Source organism: Martes martes (genome assembly GCF_963455335.1).
Source record: "Martes martes genome assembly, chromosome: 7".
NCBI classification, from domain to species: domain Eukaryota; kingdom Metazoa; phylum Chordata; class Mammalia; order Carnivora; family Mustelidae; genus Martes; species Martes martes.
This window is the reverse complement of record NC_137894.1, coordinates 63,431,962-63,458,072: the sequence shown is the minus strand read 5'-3', so window position 1 is coordinate 63,458,072 and position 26,111 is coordinate 63,431,962. Positions and strand designations below refer to the sequence as shown.

Genomic DNA, 26,111 nt, shown 5'->3' with positions numbered 1-26,111 from the left:
TTATCAACTGATTTTTTTTTGCTTCTGGTAGTATTTCAAGGATACACATTGTACCTGGTCTTCTCTATACTCCTAAAGATGTAATTAATTTTCCTTAGAAATCACTGTGGTTGTAGTTTTTTATTTACTATATTAACACTATCAGAAAAATATTGAACATTCCCAAGAAATCGCAGTGGACACAACTTAGTGTAAATTTACTTGGTCCTTTTAATCATTAATTTAAGATCCACAGACAGGCTTGGTTTCTATGTAAGAAACAATGTGACTGAGATAAAGTGTTCAGGAGAGATAACATTTAATATGTTTCAGGAAAAGGTTATTAACATTTAGTTTAGTGGGGTTTTTTGTTTTGTTTTGTTTTGTTTTAGTTTACAAGTTCAGAAGAGTTAATCATAAATAAAAAAATAAATAAGGAAAAGTTACCATAAGGGGAAAATAGTGTTTTCAAATGATGCTGAGATTACCATAATATGCTGTATAATGAAATTTGAATCATGGGAGAAAGGAAAGGTCGGGGCCCACAAAAACCCAAATGATCCAAACACTTTTAAAAAGTGCATTTTCTTTAGATAATTCTGCAGCTGGTATGCACTTCCTAGGAGAAAGTACAGTTTTAAAAAGATGATAGCCTCACAAAAAATATGTCATATATATAAAGTAATAAATCCACCAGATTCTATATAGCATGACCATATGTATAAAGACAAGAAGTTGCTGTCTTGAAATCATTACTTAAAAAATAAGCCAAGCATGTTGGCTGGTTTCTGGTCCCCTTTGCAGATCTGCTGTCAGTTACATCTGAAACAGGCTACAGCACATATCACGTGAGACAGTGGGAGGAACTGACTAGGAAAATCAAGACAGTCATGTTCTAGTCCTTATTTGGCCCCTAGTTAGTCACTCTAGGCAGGACACACTCTCAAGGCCTTCACTTCCTCATTGTTCTCTAAGGTTCTTTCCAGCACCGTGATTCTAAGGTGACTTGAGGGCCTATTTCAGATGATATAGTATTGTTTACATTAAGTCACTTCTGGTACATGTTAACAGGAACTGTCCACACATGAAGTCTGCATCATTAAAATGTTTTTCTCCATATTTTTCAAGATAGAAACAGTAATTTAGGACTCAACAATAACATTTTAATTTTTTAAAATCAAAATAAGATGACCAGAATCATTAAACTTAATATTCACAACACGGAACCTAGAAAAACATATAATTAATAGAATGTTAAAGCCGAAAGACCATCTGACAGACTGAGACTTCTTATGAAGTGTTTTAAAAAGACAATTACTCCATAACAACTGCATACTCAGAATTTGTGGACATAACATTACAAGCTGGGGGAAAAAATCCAGCTCAAATGTCAAATCATGGAGCCAGAATGACTCTGAAATTCCAGAAGACACATTTTGAGAAAGAAACAGAATTCTCCCCCATTTCCCTATTCCCCTCTCCCAAAGGGGAGAATGTAAAATTACGCACATCTTTGGTAAAATTTCAGAAAAAATAAATGCCTAGATATAAAGAAAATTTAACTTAACATTTTCTCTTCAATTTGTTTTTTATAGCAGACATGTTAATTTCATTTTGAACATGGTATGCCAAATATCCTGAGCTTCCAGGAATAAAGTCATGTAGCTCCCCAAGGAATTTCTTCATGGCATCAATTGATATATAACCTACAAAATAAAAAATACATATATTTGAAATCCTATTATGCTATCATACTGTTTTGAAGTATCTTTGATTTATTAGAGTTAAGATTTCTAAAGAAAGTTTTTAGAAAAAAGTGAAAAGAAGAAATAATGCCAGTGAGAAGATTCTCTATGAAACTTGATAATCACCAGGGAACACCTCCCCAACTCCCCACTCCCTGCAGCCATCTACCTCTTATTTTTTTTTCCTTTTAAAAGATTTTATTTATTTATTTGAGGCAGAGAGAAAGAGAGTAAGAGAGAGCACAAGAAGGGGGTGGGTTAGAGGGAGAAGCAGGCTCCTTGCTGAGCAGGGAGCCTGAAGCAGGACTCGATCTTGAGACTTCAGGAACAGGACCTGAGCCGAAGGCAGTCACTCAACCAACTGAGCCACACAGGCACCCTAATTATTTATTTTTAAAGATTTTATTTTTTTATTTAGAGAGAGTGTGTGAGCAGGGGAGGAGCAGAGGGAGAGGGAGATGGTCTCCAGCAGACTCCATGCTGAGCACAGAGCCTGACTTAGGGCTGGATCCCAGGACCTGAGATCATGACCTGAGCTAAAACTGAATTAATCAACTGAACCACCCAGGAGCCCCTTCTACCTCTTTTTAAAACACAAATATTTGATTATCCACTTTGACTACTGAGAGTGTAATGTCCTGGTTGAGGATAAAACATAAAGTACCTAGACCAAAATAACTGGAAAGTGTCTGGCTTAGAGTATAATAACTTAGAACTATCTATCCAATAGCTACTAACAACACAAACAGCTCATCTTCACTAGTAGAGCAGGGCACACTTTCCTGCACTGCTAACACAGGGTTAGCATTCTATAATAAGCAATTAAGGAAAGGGGGGCCTGGGTGGCTAAGTTGGTTAAGTTGCCTTTAGCTCAGGTCATGATCCCAGGGTTCTGGGATTGAATCCCGAATCGGGCTCCCTGCTCTCTAAGGTGTGTGTGTGTTGGGGGGGGGGGGTCTTCTTCTCTCTCTCCCTCTGGCTCTAACCCCTACCCCCATGCTCTCTTTCAGATAAATAAATAAAATCTTTTAAAAATAATGGATTAAGAATAATCAGTATTACTGTTTAGTCAACAAAGGTTATGAGTGTGATTAATTTTGATAACAGTAATCTGAAATTGATAAGAGTATTAGAAAACCCATCTTAGAATGTGGAGAGCTTAAGAGCTTAAGGGCTCAATGACTTTAGGGCAACCCATTTGGGACCCCTCTCACTCTAAAGGGCTTTTTTTCCCTTTATTTCTGTTCTTGCCTTCACTTAATAAACTTTTACTCACTTCAAAAAAAAAAAAGGACTCAATGACTTGAAACAATATTATCTTCACAGCAACTGCTTATCTGAGTGATTATATTTTATGAGTAATATATTTATAATTAATATTAAAAAAGAAACCTAATTTAAAAGTCAATACTGTGTGAGAAAAATTCTGATAGAGCTCAAAGATGATTGATTTTAGAATACCACCACCAACATGCAGTACACATGCATATAGTTTGATTGCTTTTAATAATATATAATAAATTGACAGTTAATAAATTAACTATGAATTCACTAATATAAAACTGATTAGTGTCTTTAAAGATTTTTTTTTTAAGATTTTATTTATTTGACAGAGATCACAAGCAGGCAGAGAGGCAGGCAGAGAGAAAGGAAGGGAAGCAGGCTCCCTGCTGAGCAGAGAGCCCGACACGGGGCTCAATCACAGGACTCTGAGACCATGACCTGAGCTGAAGGCAGAGGCTTTTAATCATAATCATTTACTTTAGAAAATCTCTTGAGCACTATTTCTATACTCCATATGGTTCACGATCTTTGCCTAATGACTAGGTTTCTGTGTAAAATAAACTAGGAAAGGAAAATATTAACATTTAGTTAATTGCACTGTGTGAAGTTTCTAAAGGTATGTGTGAGGATAGGAATTTTTAAAATAATTTTTATATTAATAAAAATATTCCTATAAGAAGGATAGGACATTTTTGTATCAGAAATGGATTATTTTAGCAGTTTTGAAGTAGTTAGGACTTCAGGCTGAAGTTGACTGACACTCAAACTAAACTAGCTTAATAGAAAGATTGCTGTGTCAACCAAACTGTGAGGAAGCCAGACATATTGCAGGGCCTCAGAAGTAACCAGAGCTCATGGCTGTCTCTCACTGGTATCCAATTTTTCTCTGCATGTTAGTTTCAGTTCTTCTCTCTTGAGGCAAGTTGGCTTTTTTTACATGGTAGGAAACATGGACCCACACGACTTCCAAGTTTTAGATCTAAAGAACTATGGTCACCTGAATGAGAATGATTTGACTGGCTGCATTCTATGTATAAAAATCTAGAGAAAGCTATGACTGGCCCAACTCAAATCAGGTATTCATTCCCAAGGCAACTGCTGGGGGTGAGGAGCAAGCTCATGTTTTAGGAAATGACTATTTCTGTGTATCAGATGAATTGAGGGGAAGAAAAGAAGGTTCCTGAGAAAGGTATTCTTGGTGGAGGATTCCATACATGTCTATGGTAGCCAGCCTCCCAGATGGCCCTAAATGATCCCCTATCTCTTGGTATTCACAAATTTGTGTAGTCTCTAGAAGGAGAGTCTGTACTTAGGTTGGTCTGTATGACCAACAGCACATGGCAGAAGTGATTATATGCCACTTCTAAGAGTAGGATAGAAAAAGAGACCAGTGGCTTCTGTCTTGGGTATGCTCTTTTTCCTTCTTGTATTTCTCACTCTGAGGAAAGTGACCTGCCATGTTGTGAACAGCCTTATGGAGAGGCCCACTTGGTGAGGAGTTTGGCCTTTGGCCAAAAATCAGCAAGGACCCAAAGCTTGCCAATAACCACATCAGTGAGCTTTGAAATGGATTTTCCAGTACCACTTGTCCCTTGGAGTAACTTCAGCCTGACAACTTGACTGCAACCTTAGGAGAGATTTTGAGACAGAGTATCTAATTAAGATGCTCTTGGATTCCTGGCCCTCAGAAACTATCAAGTAATAAATGTTCATTGTTTTAAGCTGCTAACTTTTAGAGCAATATGTTACACAGTGATGGGTAACTAATACAGTATCTATTATAAGTTCCCAATTTTTAATTATCAGAATTTTTGGTTTGAAAACTTTTACCTGCAAGATATTTACAGTTATTAATTTTTAAAATTAGTCACACATGTAGCTGTCAATCAGAATTTCTTATCATGGGTGATAAGTAATGATATCAGACTAAAATAATTTAATTCCAGTCAAAAGCAAAAACTAACAAAAACAGACCAAAAAAAAAATCCCTTGATATTTTATGGGACATTTATGGGACATTTGGCACTATCTGAAGATATTTTTGATTGTCACAACTTGGGACCACCGGTTCTAGGGTATAGTTCCAACTTGTATTTTCTACGACCTAAAATCTAATTAGTTCTATTTTAAGAGACTTAACATTCATTGAATTGAACCCAATCCATTTTGAGGAAGACACAGTCAAGTTACAGTCACAGAAGTTACTACCACTGCCTAAATTAGAACTGTCACTCACTATATTCCAACAAGAAGTTATTCCTTCCTATAAAGCAGATGGGCATGATTTAAAAAAAAAAAAAAAAAAGGGAAGTAGTTGTCATTTCACATCAAAATTAAAGCCAAAGAATCATCTCTAAAGCTTGAAACTTTCTTTCAAGAAAGTACAATTTAAATTTTTTAAAAAATTTTTATAAAAATTTTAATGTAGGGGCACCAGGTTGGCTCAGTCAGAAGAGCCATGCCTCTTGATCTCAGGGTCATGAGCTGGAGCCCAGTGTTGGGTGTGGAAGGTTACTTAAAATAAATAGGTAAACTTAAAAAAATAAAATCTTAATATAGAAATATAAGGAAAGAAAATAAAAGATCAGAAAATTTTACTTTGGCTCTATCAGTAAAATTAACAAACGATTATTGCAGGTTGAAATTTTACTTTAAAAAGTCTGACTAATGATTATTTTTATAGTTCTTTTTTAGTTTGTTTTTAATACAACACTTTCATGTCTTTTGAAAAGTCAGCAATGAAACAGAACAGTATTGTTACATGTCCAAATCTAAGGATTTATCTTTATTATACGGCTGATTTTAACACTTATCATTGATTTTTATTTTTTTTTTAAGATTTCTTTTTTTATTTATTTGACAGAGAGATCACAAGTAGGCAGAGAGTCAGTCAGAGAGAGAGGGGGAAGCAGGCTCCCCGCTGAGCAGAGAGCCCGCTGCGGGGCTTGATCCCAGGACCCCGGGATCACGACCCGAGCCGAAGGCAGAGACTTAACCCACTGAGCCACCCAGGTGCCCCTATCATTGATTTTTAAAATATGTTATCAAACACTTGGTAAATCCAAATGAACATGAGGCATTTAGAATCTGGTGATAAAGTTTCCTGAAACAAAATCAATACCAGTAATAGGCCACAACCGTGGTTTAAGGGGTACCTACATTTTATCTGAATGTTTAGGCCTAGGGATAAAGTAGGGTAGCAATCACTGCTCCCGATATTAGAACTCAAGTATTTCTACTTAGTTCATTGTCTTTTGCAGGCCACGATTGCGCCTAAGAACCCCAGAACTGACTTCTCTGCTGTCAAAGCTAGGTAACAGACACAGCCTCAGAAGACACATTAAAAGTTCTTTTTAAAGTGCTTTTCTAGGGTGCCTGGGTGGCTCAGTGTGTTAAGCCTCTGCCTTCGGCTCAGGTCATGATCGCAGGGTCCTGGGATTGAGCCCCACGTTAGGCTCATTCTCTCTGCCTGCCTACTTGTGATCTCTCTCTCTCTGTCAAATAAATAAATAAAATCTTTAAAAAATAATAATAATAAAGTGCTTTTCTAAAGGCTATGAACAGAAGAAAAAAAATAACGAAACAAATGGCTCAACCAAATGTAAGAAGGAATAGTACTATGAGAGAAGATGTAAGAATTTGTGGACTAGTTGCAAGAGTTAGTTTTAACACTGATAAAGAGAATGTGATAAATATACAAATGATTTTTAAAAATGAAATTTCAAAAACCTATATTTCTAAGTTGCTGTTTTTGAAACACAATTTTTTAAAAACAATCCGTGACCCTACTGAATACTACCCAGATCAAAGTATATAAATACCGACCTCACTTACCGCTGTCCAAATCCCAATGGCCAGTGTCATCTGGTTCCCATGGTTCTACCCTCTCATGTCAGCCTTAGTAAGCTGTCTTTCTACATGTCAGGTACAAGAAAACCCAAATATGGAGTCCGGGGACACCTGTGAACCTCTTTAAATTTTATGCAAAGTTGGTGTGTTATGTTTGTATGTGTGTATGCTAGGGAAGGGGATCTATGTTTCATCAGATTCTCAGAGAAAACTATGATTTGAGTTGTCCATATAATTTATCTTCCAAATTGGGACACCCAAGAGGAAAAAAACTGATCCCAGGACAACAGACATAAACTGGGACTGTCTTGTGTACACAAGGATGTGTATTCATGCTACCAATAGACAAATGTTTTAACAGAAAACATGGGACCTATCTCTGGGTCAGTTCTGCAGATTTATTTAATGCATTGTTGTACATTGGGTATTTAATGCTTTATTATACAAAATAGTCTTTTGTTTCTTCCCTACTTGGGTTTTCCCTAAAATTTTATTTTATTTTAAATTACCTGTTACCATGTTGTTCACAGGATAATTCTGAAGAGGGAAGTACATCTGCTTTTCTGTAACTGGAGTCCTTATAAAATGCTTTTCTGTGCTATAAAATCAAACATACAGAAAGTCTTGTTTATATTTGTTTTTCCCTGAGAAATTATTACAGGCAATATATATACAGTAATCTATTTGTTTTTGAGCAGACTTCAATCTTATCAGGTGAAAATGTTAAGTGTGGACTTCTTTTGTGCTTCTAAGTAATACGAGTTCCCATATAGATATTTTTGGCTTTCTTGGCCAATTCACAAAACATATTTTTTGTGTATATGGAGGCATAAGTCTTTTCAGTATTCTTAAAAGCAAAATAATTCAATAATATTTTATAATTAGATAAAAAATATATGTAATCTTAAATATGCCAAAGAAAGCATAGTGGGGTTTATTTGAAATAATCATAGGGACGCCTGGGTGGCTCAGTTGGTTAAGCAGCTGCCTTCGGCTCAGGTCATGATCCCAGCGTCCTGGGATCGAGTCCCACATCGGGCTCCTTGCGTGGCAGGGAGCCTGCTTCTCCCTCTGCCTCTGCTTGCTCACTCTCTCTCCCACTCTCTCTCTGACAAATAAATTAAAAAAAAAAAAAAAGAAATAATCATAGCATTTTTTGTTATTCAGTGTTTAAAGAACTGGAACTCTATTAACTAGTACTTCAATGCTTTAAATAAAAAATGGAATTTGGGGAAATCATGAGGTACACTAAGATTCTGAAGTGACTTCTGAGTTAAAAAGAAAAAAAAAGTATTCTGAGTGTGGTTGTGTAGTATAATTAATTATATTCTCACTTTTAAGAGCTAAGTAGTTTTCAACTCAAATATTCTGTTTTCTAACTGTGCCAAGTAATAATATTTACTGTATTTAGACTACATATAACCAATAGATAATACAATTATATGAAAATAAAAACCTCAGTAATAAAGTTGGGGTCATCCTTAATTTATTATTTTCCTTAAAAAACTAAAATTATACTTAGTGAAAGTAAAGCTTTATTTTCAATTTGTTTAAAAATTAGATTTCATCTGAACTCTTTTTTTTTAAAGAATTTTTTTGAGAGCAGGTGAGAGAGAGAGAGAGAGAGAGAAAGCATGAGCAGGGGGAGGAGCAGAGCAAGAAGCAGAATTCCCAATGAGCCGGGAGCCTGATGTGGAACTTGATCCCAGAACTTGGGATCATGACCTGAGCCAAAGGCAGATGCTTAACCGACTGAGCCACCCAGGTGCCCTGAACTCTTACAAAAGAAATGACAGCTCAGTTAGGATAAGATCCTTCAAACAAAGCAAAATAACGTTCCCAGAAGAGTCAGGGACTATAAAAGGATAACCATTATTGTTATTTAGTATGGCTTTAAAATTTCTGGCTAAGCAATGAGATGGGGGAGGGTAGAGAAGGAAATGGAAAAGACATCTAGTAAAAAGGAAGAAGCAATCTTTCATATTAACAAATGATATGATTGTACACCCTGAAAAGCCAAGAGAATCACTGAAATATTTCTAGAATCTTAAAGATTCCAAGTGGGTAGTTATAAGACAAATATCCCCAAATCAATAACTTTCCTATATAATAGCAATAACTAATAAAAAATAAAATGGAAAAAATGATCCAATCCATAACAGCAACAACATTCATAAAAATCTAGAAATAACCATGGGAAATGGGAAACTTTATTGAAATATAGAAATATAGAAAAGGAAAATAAAGAAAAACAAAAAACATTCTCCTGAAGAGGAATATAGAAAATTATAAAGTTATCAGTTCTTCTTAAAATTTAACATAATTCTCGGGGTGCCTGGGTGGCTCAGTGGGTTAAAGCCTCTGCCTTCGGCTCAGGTCACGATCCCGGAGTTCTGGGATTAAGCCAGCATAGGGCTCTCTGCTCAGCAGGAAGCCTGCTTTTCCTCTCTCTCTGCCTGCCTCTCTGCCTAGTTGTGATCTCTCTCTGTGAAATAAATAAATAAAATCTTTTTAAAAATTTTTTAACATAATTCTCAATAGGGATTTAGAGGTTAAGAAAAAAATAATTCTAAAATTTAGCTGAACAACATGTTAGAATATCTAATAAGAGGCAGACCAAATTTATAATAGAATGGAAAAAAACTAGCAATAATATTAAAAGACATATAAAATTTATATGAAGAAAATATGGAAATGTTCCTCAAGGGCCACAAAAGAAAATTCGAACAAGTGGGGAAAAAATACCATTTTCTCAGATAAGAAGATTCAGTATCAGAGATAGTCTCCCTAAGTTAATCTATATATTTTTTGTAATGTTACTAGAAGTAACAACAGTAACTTTTTAAAAATATATGAACAAGGTGGCTCTAAAATTCAGACAGAAAAACAAACCAGCAAGAAGAATAACTAAGAAAATTTGAAAAAGAGTAAAGAGGAAAACTAGCACTAGATATTAAATCGTATTATAAAGAACTAAAACAGAGTCATTTGTATGGCAAATGAATGGAATATAAAAATATAAAATGCAGAAATAGACCCAAATACTTATAGGGATCTAACCCTATGATAAAGGTGGCATTTTAAGGCAGGTTAGGGGAGGGGAAGATAAATTATTTAATCAATAGTCACAAGTAGTTAGCTATCTGGAGGAAAGAAAAAAAAAAGTGGATCCCCACCTCACTTATTACACAAAGACATATTCCAAATGTGTTACAAATTTAAATTGAAAAATAAGTAATTAAGAAGAAACCAAAGCAAAAAATAGTAATAATAATCTTAAGAGAAGGAAGACTTCCCTAAGTACAACACAAAACCTGAAAGCCATTTTAAAAAAAAGTTAATAAGCATTAATATATATAGTAAAATATATTTGCGTGACAAACCCAGCATTTTTTTAAAAAGATTATTTATGTATTTATTTGACAGAGAGATCACAAGTAGGCAGAGAGGAAGGCAGAGAAAGAAGGGGAAGCAGGCTCCCCGCCAAGCAGAGAGCCCAATGTGGGGCTGGATCCCAGGACCCTGAGATCATGACCTGAGCCGAAGGCAGAAACTTAACCTACTGAGCCACCCAGGCACCCCCAACCCAGCATCTTTTAAAGTCAAAAGACAATAGGCTAAGGATTAATTCTAACTTATTTCACAATGAAGCAATTCTCCTAAAATGTAAAGTGTTCTTATCAAAAAATAAAAGCAAAACTCGATCAATAGAAAAATGTGCAAAGGATATGAACAAACAGTTCACAGAAATGAAGATGTAAGTGGTTCTCAAACACCTGAAGACACACAACCTTGTTCTTATAATAACAATTCGAACAAAATGAGACTAAGATACCATTTTATACCTATTGGATTAACAAAGACCAAAATACATGATAGTACTCTGTGTTGGGGAAGGTATCATGAAATAAGATGACTAACCATCCCAGTTTACCCTAGATTAAGGGATTTCTCAGGACATGGGAATTTTCAGTGTTAAAATCAGGATAGTTCTAAGCAAACCTGGATGTTTGGTTCCCCTTGCTGGAAAAGGCACTTTTATATACAACCAGTAGGAGCATAAATTGATTTAACCTGTATGGAAGGCAATTTGGTAAGATTTATCAAGGATACAAACCTACATGCCTTTTGACCTCCTAAGAATTACCCTAGAGACACTTGCACACCTAAAAAGTTACATTACATAATCAGTCACTGAAGCATTGTTCTAAACAGCAAATTAGAAATTACCTAAAAGTCCATTAAAATAAGCAGCTAGAGGGGAGCCTGGGCGCCTGGGCGGCTCAGTGGGTTAAGTCTCTGCCTTTGTTCAGGTCATGATCGCAGGGTCCTGAGATAGAACCCTGCATCAGGCTCTCTGCTCAGCAGGGAGCCTACTTCCCTCCCCCCTCAACCCTCTGCCTGCCTCTCTGCCTACTTGTGATCGCTCTCTGTCAAATAAATAAATAAAATCTTTTAAAAAATAAGCAACTAGTTAAGTAAATTATGATAAATCCACATAGTGGAACACTATACAGTATAAAAATGAAAAAGCTCTTTATGTAATAACATGGAGTGATCTCCAAGGTAAATTAATGAGTGAAAAAAGGCAAGGGACTGAACAGGGCTTATAGTCTGTCACCATTTGTTAAGAAAAAAGAGAAATGAAAATACTTACATGAATTTGCTAGTATACGCACATACAAGAAATGACAATATTGGTTGTTTCTGGGAGAGAAACTGGCTCACTAGGGACTAGTGTTTTCATAATACCCCCTTTTGTATGTGTTGGATTTTGATTAACTAAAATTTGAAAATGAAAAATAATATGTAGGCATGAAGAACTAAAGAAAAGGGCACCTGGGTGGCTCAGTTGGTTAAGCAACTGCCTTCGGCTCAGGTCATGATCCTGGAGTCCCAGGATCGAGTCCCACATCAGGCTCCCAGCTCCATGGGGAGTCTGTTTCTCCCGCTGACCCCTCTCCTCTCATGCTCTCTCTCTCATTCTCTCTCTCTCTCTCTCTCTCTCAAATAAATAAATAAAATCTTTAAAAATTTTAAAAATAAAATAAAAGGAGAGTAATGAGTTTGAGACTTGCCTTGTCAGGTATTAAAATACATAAATGAAGTTTTATCATTTAAAATGAATATTGTATTGATACAGAAATAGATCCACAGATTAATGGAATAAAACAAATAGTCTAAAAATAGATCTCCATATACATAAAAAAATGACAAAGGGAAATTACATATCAGTCAGAAATAGATTTATTATTCAAAAAACCAGTGGAAATTTCTTAGTTGCAAAACAAAATCAATTTAGATCTTCACCTATTACCATACACCAAAATAGGTATCTCTGAAATTTTAAACTGATTTGATGTCTGAATGGGAAAGAACTTTTCTGAACAGAAAAGCAATAGAAGAAATTATAAAGGAAAAGTAATCAATTTAATGATGCAGAAATTTAAAACATACCTTTAAACAGTATAAGCTGGAAAACAAACTGAGGACATCATGTGACAAATTGGCAAAAGGATAATATAGCTATTATATGAAGATGCCAGACAAGTTGATAAGACAAATAATAAGACCCCCAATAAAAAGGGGAGAAAGGATAAAAACCACAGAAAAGAAATATAAAATGCTAATAAATTCAAAAAGTTTCAAAGCCATTAGTAATCAAAGAAAAATGCACATTAAAACAAGATGTATTTGTATAAAACTAGTAAGAAATGTACTAATGTTGATGGTGGTTATCTCTAAGTGGTGGAGTTGCTTATAATTTAAAATAGCTTTTTTTTCTTTGAAAAATTACATGCATTATGTTTATAATAGAATAAGTAAATTCATGCAATTTTCAGAAGATTTGGGGAACATACTAGAAAGCAGGAAAAGCATTGTAATTAAGAGTTTGGATTCTGGATCAGCTAGACATAGCTTCAAATTCAGCTTCACTATGTAAGTAATGTTGGGTGACATTTAGCACTCTGAACCTGTTTCCTCAATTGTGAAATGGGGCTGATAGCATTTATCTCTTACAAAGTTATGAGAATCAAATGAACTGATAAGCTCACAAGTGTTGTACATTTAGCAAGTGTTTAATAACTGGTTCATTACCTACTGTTCAATACCATTAGTAGTATGCCAACAAACCAAATGTTTCCTGAGTAAGGGCAAAGTATATTTTATCTATGTTCACACTGCACCCTCTGGTGGTTCTATAAAGTAAAGGTTCTAGGTTAGACACCTACTGAGGTATCTATTCGTATCCTTCTTCTATTGTTATTGTTATTGGATTGGACATACTTTCCCCAAATTAGTAAGTCCCCTTTATATCCTAAACTACTTTTTATTAGGTGTTTTTCCACGTGCATATTTTTCTTTTGACTTAGTTTATGGTGTTTTTATTGCCATGTACAAGTTTAAAATATTTTTGATAGTCACACTTACCAATCTTTTCCTTGATGGCATCTGTGTTTTGCAGGGCAACTATTTCCTAAAGAACTTATGTATCTTATATCTTTCCTAGTCAAGTGAATCACTGGGAGTCACTTTTTATTTTCTATTTCCCAGCCTTTTCTTACAAGTTCACTTAGGATTATTATTCTTTCCTCTATTAAGATATTTTCATTAAGATATTCTTCTATTAAGAATATCTCTATTAAGGATATCTTCATGGTCTTACCTCTTCCATTCTTATTTTCCTTCCTCTCTTTACCAGTTTCTTATCTCAAAAAAAAGCATAGCTTTTTTTGCTATGTTCAAAGGAGTAAGTTCAAAGGAGTGCTATACATAGAGATCCCAAGACTTAAAATATGGATTCTCTAACTTAAGTGGTAGAATATCTAGAAGTCACAGGACCATGAAACAATAGTTTACTAAACTTAATTAAATACACAACTTTGTGTAAATTAGATAACAACTAACTTCAAATTATAACAACCAAATAGTAGGTACAAGAGATATAAGTAAAAAACGAAGAAAAACTTAAAATTGAAGACACTATATAATGTAAACCCATTAATTATTTTTCTTGGACGATTGGAGGTTTATTTAACACTGGTGGGCTCAGAGGAGACTGTTCTCCAAAGGTCTGAGCCAAACCTTTAATTTTTATATTGAAAAGAGACACTACTATTTGATCATTTTTATTTCTGCAGCTAAATGCCAGACCTTCGAATAGCCAGTAATCTCTATCAGTATTTGGAAACCAGGCAACCAGAAAATATGGAATTAGGACTGGATAATAAATAAGCCTGAAACAAAGGGGGCCTCTCAGAGATTGGCTCCAACATAATGGTAAATCCATGATTGTCTGTCTTTTTAAAATTAATTTCTTAAACCAAAGTAACCACATTACAAACAATTTAGAAAGGAAAGGGGAAAATCACTCAGAACTTCCAATCCTAATAAAATTACTGCTCATATTTTATATATTTCCTTATTTAAAAAATAATGTAACAGTAATACAATATACATAAATTCTTATTTTTTCTTTTGCAAGGATAGTCCATTATAGTGGTTGGCTCTGGAATTACACTGACCCAGTTCAAGTCCAACTTCTCTCCACTTAATAATATAAGTTTGTATGACTTTCGGCAAATTAACCTGTCTAATCCTAGATCTCTTTTTGCTGTAAAATGGCAGTGGTGATAATGATAATATCAATTGTGTAAGAAGACTGTGAAAATTAAATGAGATAAACACAGTTAGTGTTCGAAGATCCCTACATTGAATTGAATACCAAAGAAATGTATGAATTCAATACCTTTTGGACAATTCTTTTTCTTGATCTGTTGCTAGTTCACTGCTTTCCCTAAGGGCTTTTATTTCATTTGGTATTAGTTCATCATGCTGTGGATAGCAAAAGAAATCACATTTTTAAAAATGAGCACACCAATGATCCAATCAAATGGTTTTTAAAAAAAGCAAAAAAGTAAATTGACAATATATATCAAGAGTCATAAAAATATTTATATACTTAGGCACATTCAATCTAGTGCATTGGCAAAAACTTACAAAACTTTGCACACACACACAATTATACTATCTGCTTTTAGGGCTATGTAATGAAGACTATGTATTTTTAAAATATCAGGTCTGATTGTATTAGATCATAAAACTTTGACTAATTTTATTCTCTTTTCAATTTTTGACATTTTCCCTAATGTGGCCATATTACTTTTTAGTTTTTAAAAGATAAGGAAACAAAAAAATGTTTATTAATTTAAACTGTCTTAAAATCCTTGACTTGAGGGGCGCCTGGGTGGCTCAGTGGGTTAAGCCTCTGCCTTCGGCTCAGGTCATGATCTCAGGGTCCTGGGATAGAGCCCTACATCGGGCTCTTTGCTCGGAGGGGAGCCCGCTTCCCCCTCTCTCTCTGCCTGCCTCTCTGCCTACTTGTGATCTCTCTCTCTGTCAAATAAATAAATAAAATCTTTTTTTAAAAAAATCCTTGACTTGAAAATTCCCAAACTCCCTTGACTTACAAATCAAAAGTATGAAGTAAGCTGAACAAATCATATTTCCCCTCCAAAACTAAAATGGAGGGGCACCTGGGTGGCTCAGTCGTTAAGTGTCTGCCTTCGGCCCAGGTCATGATCTCAGGGTCCAGGGATGGAGCCCCATATCCAACTCTGCTCTGTAGGGAGTCTGCTTCTCCCTCTCACTCTCACTCTTCCTCTCTGCTCTCTCTCTCTGTTCTTCCTCTCTCTCTCAAATAAATACATAAAATTTTTAAAAATTTAAAATTTAAATAAAATTTAAAATTTAAAAAAAAATTAAAATTAAAGAAAAATTTAAATTAAAAAAAAACCCACAAAATTAAAATGGAGTCTTAGGCTATAGAGTTAAGAAAGAATAAAATATGTATAAAGCTTTTCAAAAAGATTATGTGAAAGTGACTCAGGTACTGGTACCTGTCACATTATATAATTACTTAATATGCCATTAGGAAATTTCTCTGTTTAGATCACAAATCTACTCCAAACAATAATAATGTTCCTCAAATTACTTACCAGATTTACCCTTGTTGTTGCCATTCAATGAAGTCCTTTCTACTTACATATTCTATGGTTACATTATTATAATTGGCTAATATCAATCATTATTTTGAAAGAACTAACAAATTCATTTATCATAAAATCATATAATTTCTAGAGTCAGTCATCACTATAGGCATGTTCTACTAATTTTTTTTTCCTGTCTTTTTTTAATTAACATATAATGTATTATTTGCCCCATGAGTATAGGTCTGTGAATCATCAGGCTTACTCTACTAAATTTTTTTCATAGCAAAAATAATGGATTGAGTTGGAGCTGAGAAAATTTGATTCCATTTTGCTAATGTCTAGCATGTGAACTAAAACAGGTTTTTACCTTCTCTTTACCTTGGTTCTCTCATTTTCAGAACTGAGTGTTTAATTAATGGGCTTTAAGGAGCTTTTTAGCTCTAAAGTTCTTCATACTCAATAATTATTGTTAAATAACAACCATTCAGTCACCACTCACATTCCTGAAAACACTATCACAAGCCAAGGATTAGATATTACGGTCCTTAGTACAGCACAGCCAAAGATACTAAAACAACTATGATTTTCAGATGATGACAACTTTGGGGAAAAAAAACAAACTAATGAAAGAAATACAAAATGTATAAGTTAATTGCTTGGCTTCAGACATAGAAGATTTTCTCCCTAAGTGTTTATTCTGAAAATTTTCAAACTCTGAACTGTTAGAGAATACAGTAAGTACTATATAGCTTTCACCTGATTCTTAACATGTCAACATTTTTATTACTCTGCATGCCTTCTCTCATTTTTTATTTTTTGCTGGACCATTTGAAAAGATTTGCAGATATTATGACATTTTACTCCTTAATCTTTAGCTTGCATTTTCTTTAAAAAGCATTCTTTTATCTTTATAATACTATCATCACAATCAAGAAAATTAACATTAATTCAATCTCACCTAATAATCCATATTTAAAATTTCCCAATTGTTCTCAACATGTCTTTTTTACTTTCTATTTTAAAAATATCCAGAATCCTATCAAGGTTTAATGTATCATATTTGGTTGTTATGTCTCTTGATCTAGAACAGTATTCCTGTTTTTTTTGTTTTTTATTTTTTATGATATTGTTTTAAAGAGTCTAATGTGATATGTCTCACATCCTGGAACTGAGTGTTAATTAGGTTAAACATTTTGAACAAGAACACTATATAGATAACACTGTATGCTTTCTACTATGTCACATCCAGCTGAACATAATGAGAGGTTATTCCAATTTTGGTGATGCTAAATTTGACCAGTTGGCTAAGATGGTGTCTGCCAGATCTCCCTACTGTGAAGGTACATTGCTTACCTTTGTAACTAATAGGTAACCTGTGGGGTCATAATTTGAGAACATGGTTTTAACACCCAATAATGACTCTGCCTAAATCAATTATTTTATTGGGGGTGGTAAAATGGGGTTTTCTATTTAGTTGCTATTTTATAAGGAAAATTTCCCTTACTCCACCTTTCCTTTCCTTCCTTCCAACCCTCCTTCTTGCCTTCCTTTCTTTCTTCTTCTCATTTCTTTTCCTTCCTTCCTGCTGTTCTTTTTTTCTTTCTGCTATTGGAGTATCACTATTGAATCATAGATTCTTTTAAATTTGATGCATTATTCATTACTCCCATTCTTTTTGATGCTCAAATTATCTCAAATTTGGCTACTGCATAGAGATGTTGAAGTAAGTCAAAAGCATTGACAAATTTGAGGCAGAACAGCAGAAGCTATAAAACAGTCAATTTCAGTATTGTACACATTTATTGAGGGGTATTATTCAAAACATTTAACAAATGACACAACACAGGAATTAGTAAATCAGAAACTATGCTGGCAGTAAAAAGCTGGTAAATACTGTGAACCTATTATTCCCCTAATTAATGATAGAAGCAAGTTTTCAAGTTTTTTACATGAATAATTTTATTCATACAAAAATATCTCAAATTTGTCAGTGCACTAGTGTGAAAACAATGTCAGAGTACATAATGTTCAATAAAAGCATGCCCTTTAAATTCCATAACTGGGATCACTGGTGTTAACATGTCACAAATAAGCATTTTTCAGATTACATTGCTTTCAAAAATTTTTGAAACTGGAGATTCTAACCAAATACTTTAATTTACTCTTACCTTCTCTCTCTGAATATGTTGGTCTTGTTCCCAAATAAAACTACCAAGTTTTCTTCTTATTTCTGTGGTAAGAAAAACAAATCCAAAACTATTTTTTTAAAGTAATTTTGTAGAATTTTCTGAAGTTTACCTGAAGTCTGGAATTTCTAGGCCAGCGTTATTCTACTTGCATCAAACTCACCTAAGATACCTGTTTAAAATGCAGATTCTTATTGAATCAGAAGACTGAGGATGAGCTCAGGAATTTGCATTTCTGACAACCTCCCCAGATGATTCCAAAGCATTATGAAAATAACTATTGTAAATTTTTTCTGCTGGAATTTATGCCTTCATTAGATATCTGTGTCTTCAGGCCAACCATCAAAATAAAATAGGCCAACCAGTCAAAATAAAAGGCATAAAATTCCTAAATTTGTAGAGTAGAGATCCTCAAGAATTCAGTAATTTGGTAAAAGAAGAGTGGAAGAGAAACATGTCTAGTGGGCATAGTAGTATAGGAATTCTAAGAATGCTCAGCATATCAAAGGAATATGTCATCATCCTTAATAATCTCAAAAGCTTCCACAGTAGCTCACTTGAGGACAAAAAGGTAACACTCCTCTAGACCTATGTTGTCCAATACAGTAACCACTGGACTAGCTATAAATGAACACCATATTGAAATGTGGCTAGTCCAAAGTGAGATGTGCTATGAGTGTAAAATAAACACTAGATTTCAAAGATTTAGCATCAAAAAAAGAATGTAAATACCTCAATAATTTTTATGTTGGTTATATACTGAAATGACAGTTTAGATATATTAGGTTAAATAAACTATATTCTTAAAATTAATTTTACCTAGGGGTGCCTAGGTGGCTCAGTTGGTTAAGTGTTCAACTCTTGATTTCGGCTTAGTCAGGTCACTATCTCAGGGTCATGAAATCAAGTGGGGAGTCTACTTAAGATTGTTTCCTTCTCCCTTAGCCCCTCCCCTTCCCTGGGCTCTCTCTCTCTAAAAACAAACAAATCTTTAAAACATTAATTTCACCTATTTTTATCCACAGATTTCTTATTTATACTAGAAAATTTAAAATTAGTATGTGGTTCATATTTGCATCTCACACTTCTACCAGACTCTACTGGTCTAGGTGGATAATAATGTATACTTTTTATTCTTAAAAAGAACATGTTTTCATTTAAAACATCTTTTAAAATTTTATTTATTAATTTTATTTTTTTAAAGGTTTATTATTTATTTTAGAGAGAAAGAGAGAGCACGCATATGTTGTGGGGTGAGGGAGGAACAGAGGGGGAGAGAGAGAGTCTTAAACAGACTCTGCACTGAGTGTGGAGCCCCTAATGCAGGGCTTGAATTCACAACCCTGAGATCATGACTTGAGCTGAAATCAAGAGTCAAATGCTTAACCAACTGAGCCACCCAGGCACCCCAATGTATAAAGAATAATACAAATATATGGGTTCATTATTAAAATGAATCTTAAAATTTCATTATAATAATGAAGAGATTGAAAACTAGCAAATATTATTAAATGTTCACATGTCAGACTACTTAATATATTATCTCATTTTATCCCCAAAACAACTTGTTAAAATTCTCAAAACTAGTAAATATTGGATCCTCGCCAAGGAGCACCGGGAGGGCAAGATGTGCTTTTTGTCTTATTCACTACTGAATCCCCAGCACCTGGGTTGAATGAAACCTGACACACAGGAGTTCAGTGAATGTGTGAATGAGCAATAAACAAAGCTAGAATATACACCCAAGGCAATCTGATCCCGAGTCTATGATTTTCCACTTATATTAAATGATGCAAAACGCAAAAACCTCTTATTGAGAACGAAGATCAACCAAGTTGGGAGACCTAGGTGGATTCAGCTAATAAAGGTTGGATAAATGATCTTTGCTAACCTTCTTGCAAGCACGCAGGAGGAAGAATGAAATGACCTAAAGCCACCGAGTTTTTCATTTCAGCATTAGCTACTGCAGAGAGATAGTAGGCATGAAAAACTGTAGCATTATCTTCTATGTAATCAAGGCTCTGATATATTCTAGGAGAAAGAAATGAAATATTTTAGGTTATAAAAGAGACAAGAATGTATCCAACCTTTCAAAACAAAGAATAACTGAGTGGAAGTAGGGATAATTATCTATAGGCAAACAGGACAGTGGGGAATAAGGGAATGGGGAAAGGGCAGCCAGGGTGGTGATTAGACCTCTGCTTTGTAATGACAACGTGAAGTGGGATTGCAGGTGGGCAGATTGGAGGCAGAGTAACCTCTCTGAAAGCTAGTGTGATAGTCCAGCAAGAGGTAATGACCGTGTGTAGGAAGATAGTAGCAGTGAGCAAGAAGAACATTTACATGGGTACATCATGCATGTACCCTGACGTTTGGCCACCGACTGATTAATGGGGGTGGGGTGATTATTCTCAAGAAACTACTAGCGTTTTAAGTTTGAGAACACAGGACCTGGTGCAGGTGTGAAGGGGCAATCAGGAGATTTGGTTGAAACATATTGAATGTGATGGCCTTCAAAGCACCACATAGAGCTGTGGGAGAGACAGCTAGACAAGACTGGAACCCGGGAATGCTCATGGTCCAGGTAGGAGGCCATGTCATTGTGGCAGAAAGGAGAAGAGAAAGGTTGTTTATGTCCCTCCCCCCTTTCCATCTAGGGCTGAAAACTTGCTCCTTTCCAATCTATTCCTATCATCAATATTTCTTAGTGACCGCGACTTCCATCTTCAGCTCCTGGATCATCAGGACCCGAGAGGCACGGCCAGGTGGCCTTCAGGTACCTCAGCGTGTCTGGGTGGGAGGCATCACAGCTGAACAAGAAGTCGGCGTTCCTTGGGTCACTGATGGAGCCCCCTTCGGCCACTGTGGAGGCAAGAGCACAAGGTGAGCCTATCAAGTACCCTGGGACAAAAGCCCCATAGAGAACAGAGATGCTCTGCCCACCACCTCACCCGCACCTTCCACCCAGCTGCCTACCCCAGAACTGCCTCAGTTCTCGGCGGACGCTGCCACAGAACCAACCCCGCTGCCCTTGAAACATGGCGATCGGCTCGCACCCGGGGGTGTGGGGGAGGGGGGCCTAATGGGGATCGCTAATTGGTCTGAGGTGCGAAGCGAAGCTCGATGATTGGTTCTCAGAGTAATGGGCGGGAAAAGCCCGAAGCTAAAGGAAGAGGCGTCTGGTCACTACTGGCGAGCGACAGACGCGTGGGATTGTGAAGAAGCGGCTCGGCTTTCCCCCCGCCGAGGTGGCGGGGAAGGGTCAGTCATTCTTGTGAGTGTTAAACCTTCAGTGTTAAAGTTATTGTGCTGTTAAACAGGCATAGCCACAGGTTCTGTGGCATCAGGTATTATTTTGAAGCCAAACTCATTTTATCATGTATAAATGTTTCAATTAGAATCTGTAAAAGATAACGACTTTTAGAAAGACAAAACCACAATACCATTATCACACTTTAAAATAATAATTCTTTAATACAGTCAAATTGCACCAGTGTTGAAATTTCTGGCTTTTTCAAAATTATGCCTTGCTTTTCGTTTCCACCACCCACCACCTACCCCCCTACATCAGTTTTGATAATCTATATTTTTCTGGTGCTGGGTCCATTTAATCTAAAATTTCAAAAATATTGACATAAAGGTGGTAAAACATTTTATTATCTTTTTAAATGTCTGCAGGCTCTGTAACAATGGTTCCTTTTTCATTTCTGTTATTGGTTATTTGTGCCATTTTATTTCTTGGACTCACCACAGGTTTGTCAGTTTTATCAGTCTTTTCAAAGAATAAATTTCCGGCTGTGTTTGCTTAAAAATTTCCAGGGGTACCTGGGTGGCTCAAGGGTTAAAGCCTCTGCCTTCGGCTCAGGTCATGATCCCAGAGTCTTGGGTTCCAGCCCCACATGGGGCTCTCTGCTCAGCAGGGAGCTTGCTTCCCTTCCTCTCTCTGCCTACTTGTGATCTCTCTCTGTCAAATAAATAAATAAAATCTTTTAAAAAAAATTTCCAAACATGAGATTATGTAGTTAACTTGTTGTTAATGATTTCTGTTTTAAATGCAGTAAGGTCGAAGAATATGGCCTGTATGGTTATAATCTTTTAAAATGTGTTGAAATTTCCCTTATGATTGAAGTATATGGTCAGTGTTCTCTGTGTGTTTGCAAAGAATATTCTGCAGCTGTTGAATATTCTGAGTGTTGGATGCAGGATTCTGCATGTATATATGGTCAAGTTTGTTAATCATATTGTCAGGTTTTACTATCAGTTACTGAAAGAAGCATATTAAAATCTCCTTTGTGGATAAGTTGATTTCTTGTTAATTTTTGCTTTATATATATTGAAATTATGTTGTTAGGCACATGCTAATGTATACTTTCTACTTGACTGAACTATTAAGTCCTTAAATATGAAAGGCAAAACTTTAAAACACAGGAATAAAACAGGGGAGAATACCTCTCAGGCCTCTGGGTAGAGAATAACATTTTAACAGACACAAGTATTAACCAGTAGAAAGTATTTGCACTATGAATAACCAACAAAAGATTGGTATCTAGAGCACATAAGTAACCCTATGATTCAGTAAGAGACAGACAACACAATAGATAATATGGGCAAACACCTGAATAGACATTTCATAGAAGAAGAAATTTAAATGGCCAATAAACTTAAAAAAAGATGCTCAGCCATAGGGGTAATTAGGGAAATGCAAACTAAAACTATGAGATACCATCATATACCCACTTAACTGGTAATAATTGAATTGCTAAAAACATAGATTAAAGGGAACTTTAGGAATGTAAATTGGCATAGTCACTTTGACCAACAGTTTAGCATTACTTACTTTAAAATGTGCATACCCTACTGGCCATTATTTATTAGATATATACCTAGAGAAAGTCTTGCTCTCCTTTACCAGTACATCTTGTACAATAATGTTTATGGCAAAATTGTTGCTAAAGCAACAGCAACAACCAAAAACAAAACTAGAAACAACTGCTTATTTATCAACAGTAGTTTGGATATTTAAACTGTTGTGGTTTCATAGAATGAAATACAACATAATTTTGAATTTCAAAAAACTAAGGAAGACAGAGAACATGATTCCATTCATTTAAACTTCAAACAACAGACATAAGGGGGGTTCCTGGCTGATCAGTTGGAAGAGTATGTGACTCGAACTCAGGATGGTGAGTTTGAACCCATGTTGGGTGTAGAGATTACTTAGATAAATATTTTTTTTAATTTAAAAAAAAAACAGGCATAATGAAACTTTCTTTTTAAGGATACATATATATGAAAAAACAAATCAGTATGGTTGTTGGGAAGATATACCTATGAATTATTTTCAGAAAGGAAAAAAACAGGTACAAAATATAGATTGATTACTTCAGGGCCTAGAGAGGGACACTGGGGGCCTTAAAAGATTTTGATACTATTCTATATGCAAAACTAGATGGTCAATTAATGAGTATTTGTTTTTTGTATCATTCTCTAAATTGCATATATATATATACACTCACACACACATAACATATGTATATATAAATACTCTCTTGTGTATATTTTACAATTTAATTCTTAAAAATAATCAATTAGGTAAACTTTTGAGGGTTTTATGTAAAGTAGTTAAGCATATCTCTGGTTTTGAATAAATCACTTTTACTCATCTGAAAAATAAATTTGTCCAGAGCATCTCTTAACTAGGAAGTGCTTGGTAATCCAGTATTTCTTTTTTTTTCTCCTATATCTCAACTATGTTATACAACTGTGCAATGATATTGCCACTGCTATTCTAAAGGTCAATTTAGTCACAGAAAAGTGCAGTCATTCTCCTTTTAAGGTTCTCATCTCTGAATCCTAACACAGTGACTTTACCTTCTACTTTTTTGTTACTAGCAGACTCGTCTCCTATAGCCTGGGATAAAACAATATATAAGATAGCTCTAATAATAATTCTTAGTGAATACCATTCAGAGTCTATTTCTAGCAGGAAAGTCTCATATTGGTGTTTTATGATTCATACTCATTAGAAGGATTCATACTCATTAGAAGGACTCCTGCCTTTAATTGTAATCTGAGTTCTACATAGAAGGATTGCTCAAATTATTCTGTATAGAATAACCAATTATCGGGGAAAACTGTGTGAAAATAAATTTGTGTTATCTATGATAAGACAAATGCTGAAAAGTTAAGATAGTATTTTAGAGAAAATATTAAGGTAGATACCTACAGATAGTGGAAAATATGTATACACCTGTGGTCTGTCCTGGTTCCCCTGGTGATTCGGAAAAATAATTTATTTTTCCCTTTTTTGAAAAATTTATTGTGGTATAATTTACATCCCATAAAATCTGCCTGTTATAAGTATATGGTTTACTAATTTCTAGTATATTTATACAGCTATCCAACCATCAACCACAAAAAAAATTCATTTTTAAGAAATATATTTACCAATTCAGATTAGAATTTTTTTTTTTAAAGACTTCATTTATTTTTATTTATTTGACAGACAGAGATCACAAGTAGGCAGAGAGGAAGGCAGAGAGAGAGAAAGGAGGAAGCAGGCTCCATGCTGAGCAGAGAGCCTGACTCGGGGCTCGATCCCAGGACCCTAGGATCACGACCTGAGCCGAAGGCAGAGGCCCTAACCCACTGAGCCACCCAGGCGCCCCCGGATTAGAATTTTTTATTCATTCCTATTCATCTTTCACTATCTCCAACTTAATCACAACTTTTCTTTAGAATTTTATCTTCCTATTCTGGTGACTATTAACCTCTCCTTTCTCTGAACTCTGTAGTACTTCTCTATCCCCAAAGACAGACTTTAGATATTGATTAAATATCCAAGCATCTGAATTTAAGTCTCTCCAAATGAACCTTTTTTTCTTTTTATGTTTCTTTTATGTCTTTCAAAACATCCAGCAAGGTTTCAGGCACAAAACAAGTCCCTATTACATTCTGATTAAAGTGAATTTATTTATTTATTTATTTATTTATTTATTTATTTGTTTGTTTGTTTATTTATTTATTTTAAGATACACAATTTGGGGCGCCTGGGTGGCTCATTCAGTTAAGTGGCTGCCTTCAGATCAGGTCATGATCTTGGGGTCTTGTGATCGAACCCCTCATTGGGCTCCCTGCTCAGTTGGAAACCTGCCTCTCCCTTTGCCTCCTCCCCCTCGCCCCGCTTATACATGTGCTCTCACTCTCTTTCAAATGAATAAATAAAATCTTTTGAAAAAAAGATACATGATTTATTTCCGTATTTATTTATTTATTTAAGTAGGCTCCATGTCCAATGTGGGGCTGTAACTCACAGCCTCAAGATGAGACTTGCATGCTCTACTGACTGAACCAGCCAGGTGCCATGAATTTTTTTTATTTATTTAAGTAGTTTTCTTTAGAAGTAGCCATAGTCATGTCATGCTGTTTGCCCAACTCAGCAGCTATGAATATGTGTGTATTGTAAATGCCAGCAGTACAAATGCCACAGAATATTACCTGTGGTATGTGTGTATCCTTCCCATTATGAAAGATAAATAAGGGGGCTTTTACCCTGCCAAAGAGTGTTGGCGAGTGCTAATTGTAATTTTAAAGGGCCAGTGCTGTAGGTCCTAGGTACCCCCCCGCCCACCAAAAACCCTATCAGATACAGAGAATGAAGCCCAGTTAGATGGGACTTTGAAGGAAAAGAAGGGGTAGTTCATCAAGGGTACTGCTGAGCTAAATGATGCTAAGAACTATAGACAGAAGGAACACGCTGGAGGATGAGTGTACTGGAGAGGACAAGATAAAAAATACTGATATTTAAATTATAGGCAGGAATGATGGAAAAGACATAGTCAAAAGCAGACTGAAATACTTAAATATATTTGAGTACAGAAAAACAAGTACCTCCATAGACAAAGCAAGAAAAAGAGAGAGAGTCAGATTTGCTGGACTCTTGAGAGAATTCAAGACAAAATTATAAACTAACCCAGATGATTTCCCATTTTTTCTATAAATCTCTGCAACAAGTTCTAGAAAAGAAAGCTATTGCAAAATTTATATTAAAAGATAAATGGGGGGGGATGCCTATG

General features: G+C 35.2%; 1 protein-coding gene and 1 long non-coding RNA gene across 2 annotated transcripts in view; one reads left to right on the top strand and one right to left on the bottom strand.

The window, feature by feature from the left end:
• Positions 1-22,334, top strand: part of LOC308345760 — a 50,997-nt gene extending 28,663 nt beyond the window's left edge. The window contains exons 2-3 of the long non-coding RNA XR_013967104.1: positions 20,745-20,919; positions 21,175-22,334. This is a non-coding gene — a long non-coding RNA (uncharacterized lncRNA). The remainder of the gene's footprint in view (positions 1-20,744; positions 20,920-21,174) is intronic.
• TERB2 (telomere repeat binding bouquet formation protein 2) lies at positions 1,543-21,076 on the bottom strand (the record flags this gene model as incomplete). Its single annotated transcript, XM_080808211.1, has 7 exons — positions 1,543-1,685; positions 7,367-7,455; positions 14,608-14,693; positions 18,019-18,080; positions 19,928-20,067; positions 20,817-20,898; positions 21,013-21,076. 7 exons carry the CDS (start codon positions 21,074-21,076, stop codon positions 1,543-1,545), a joined length of 666 nt encoding a protein of 221 aa, XP_080664337.1.
• Positions 22,335-26,111: the final 3,777 nt, after the last annotated feature.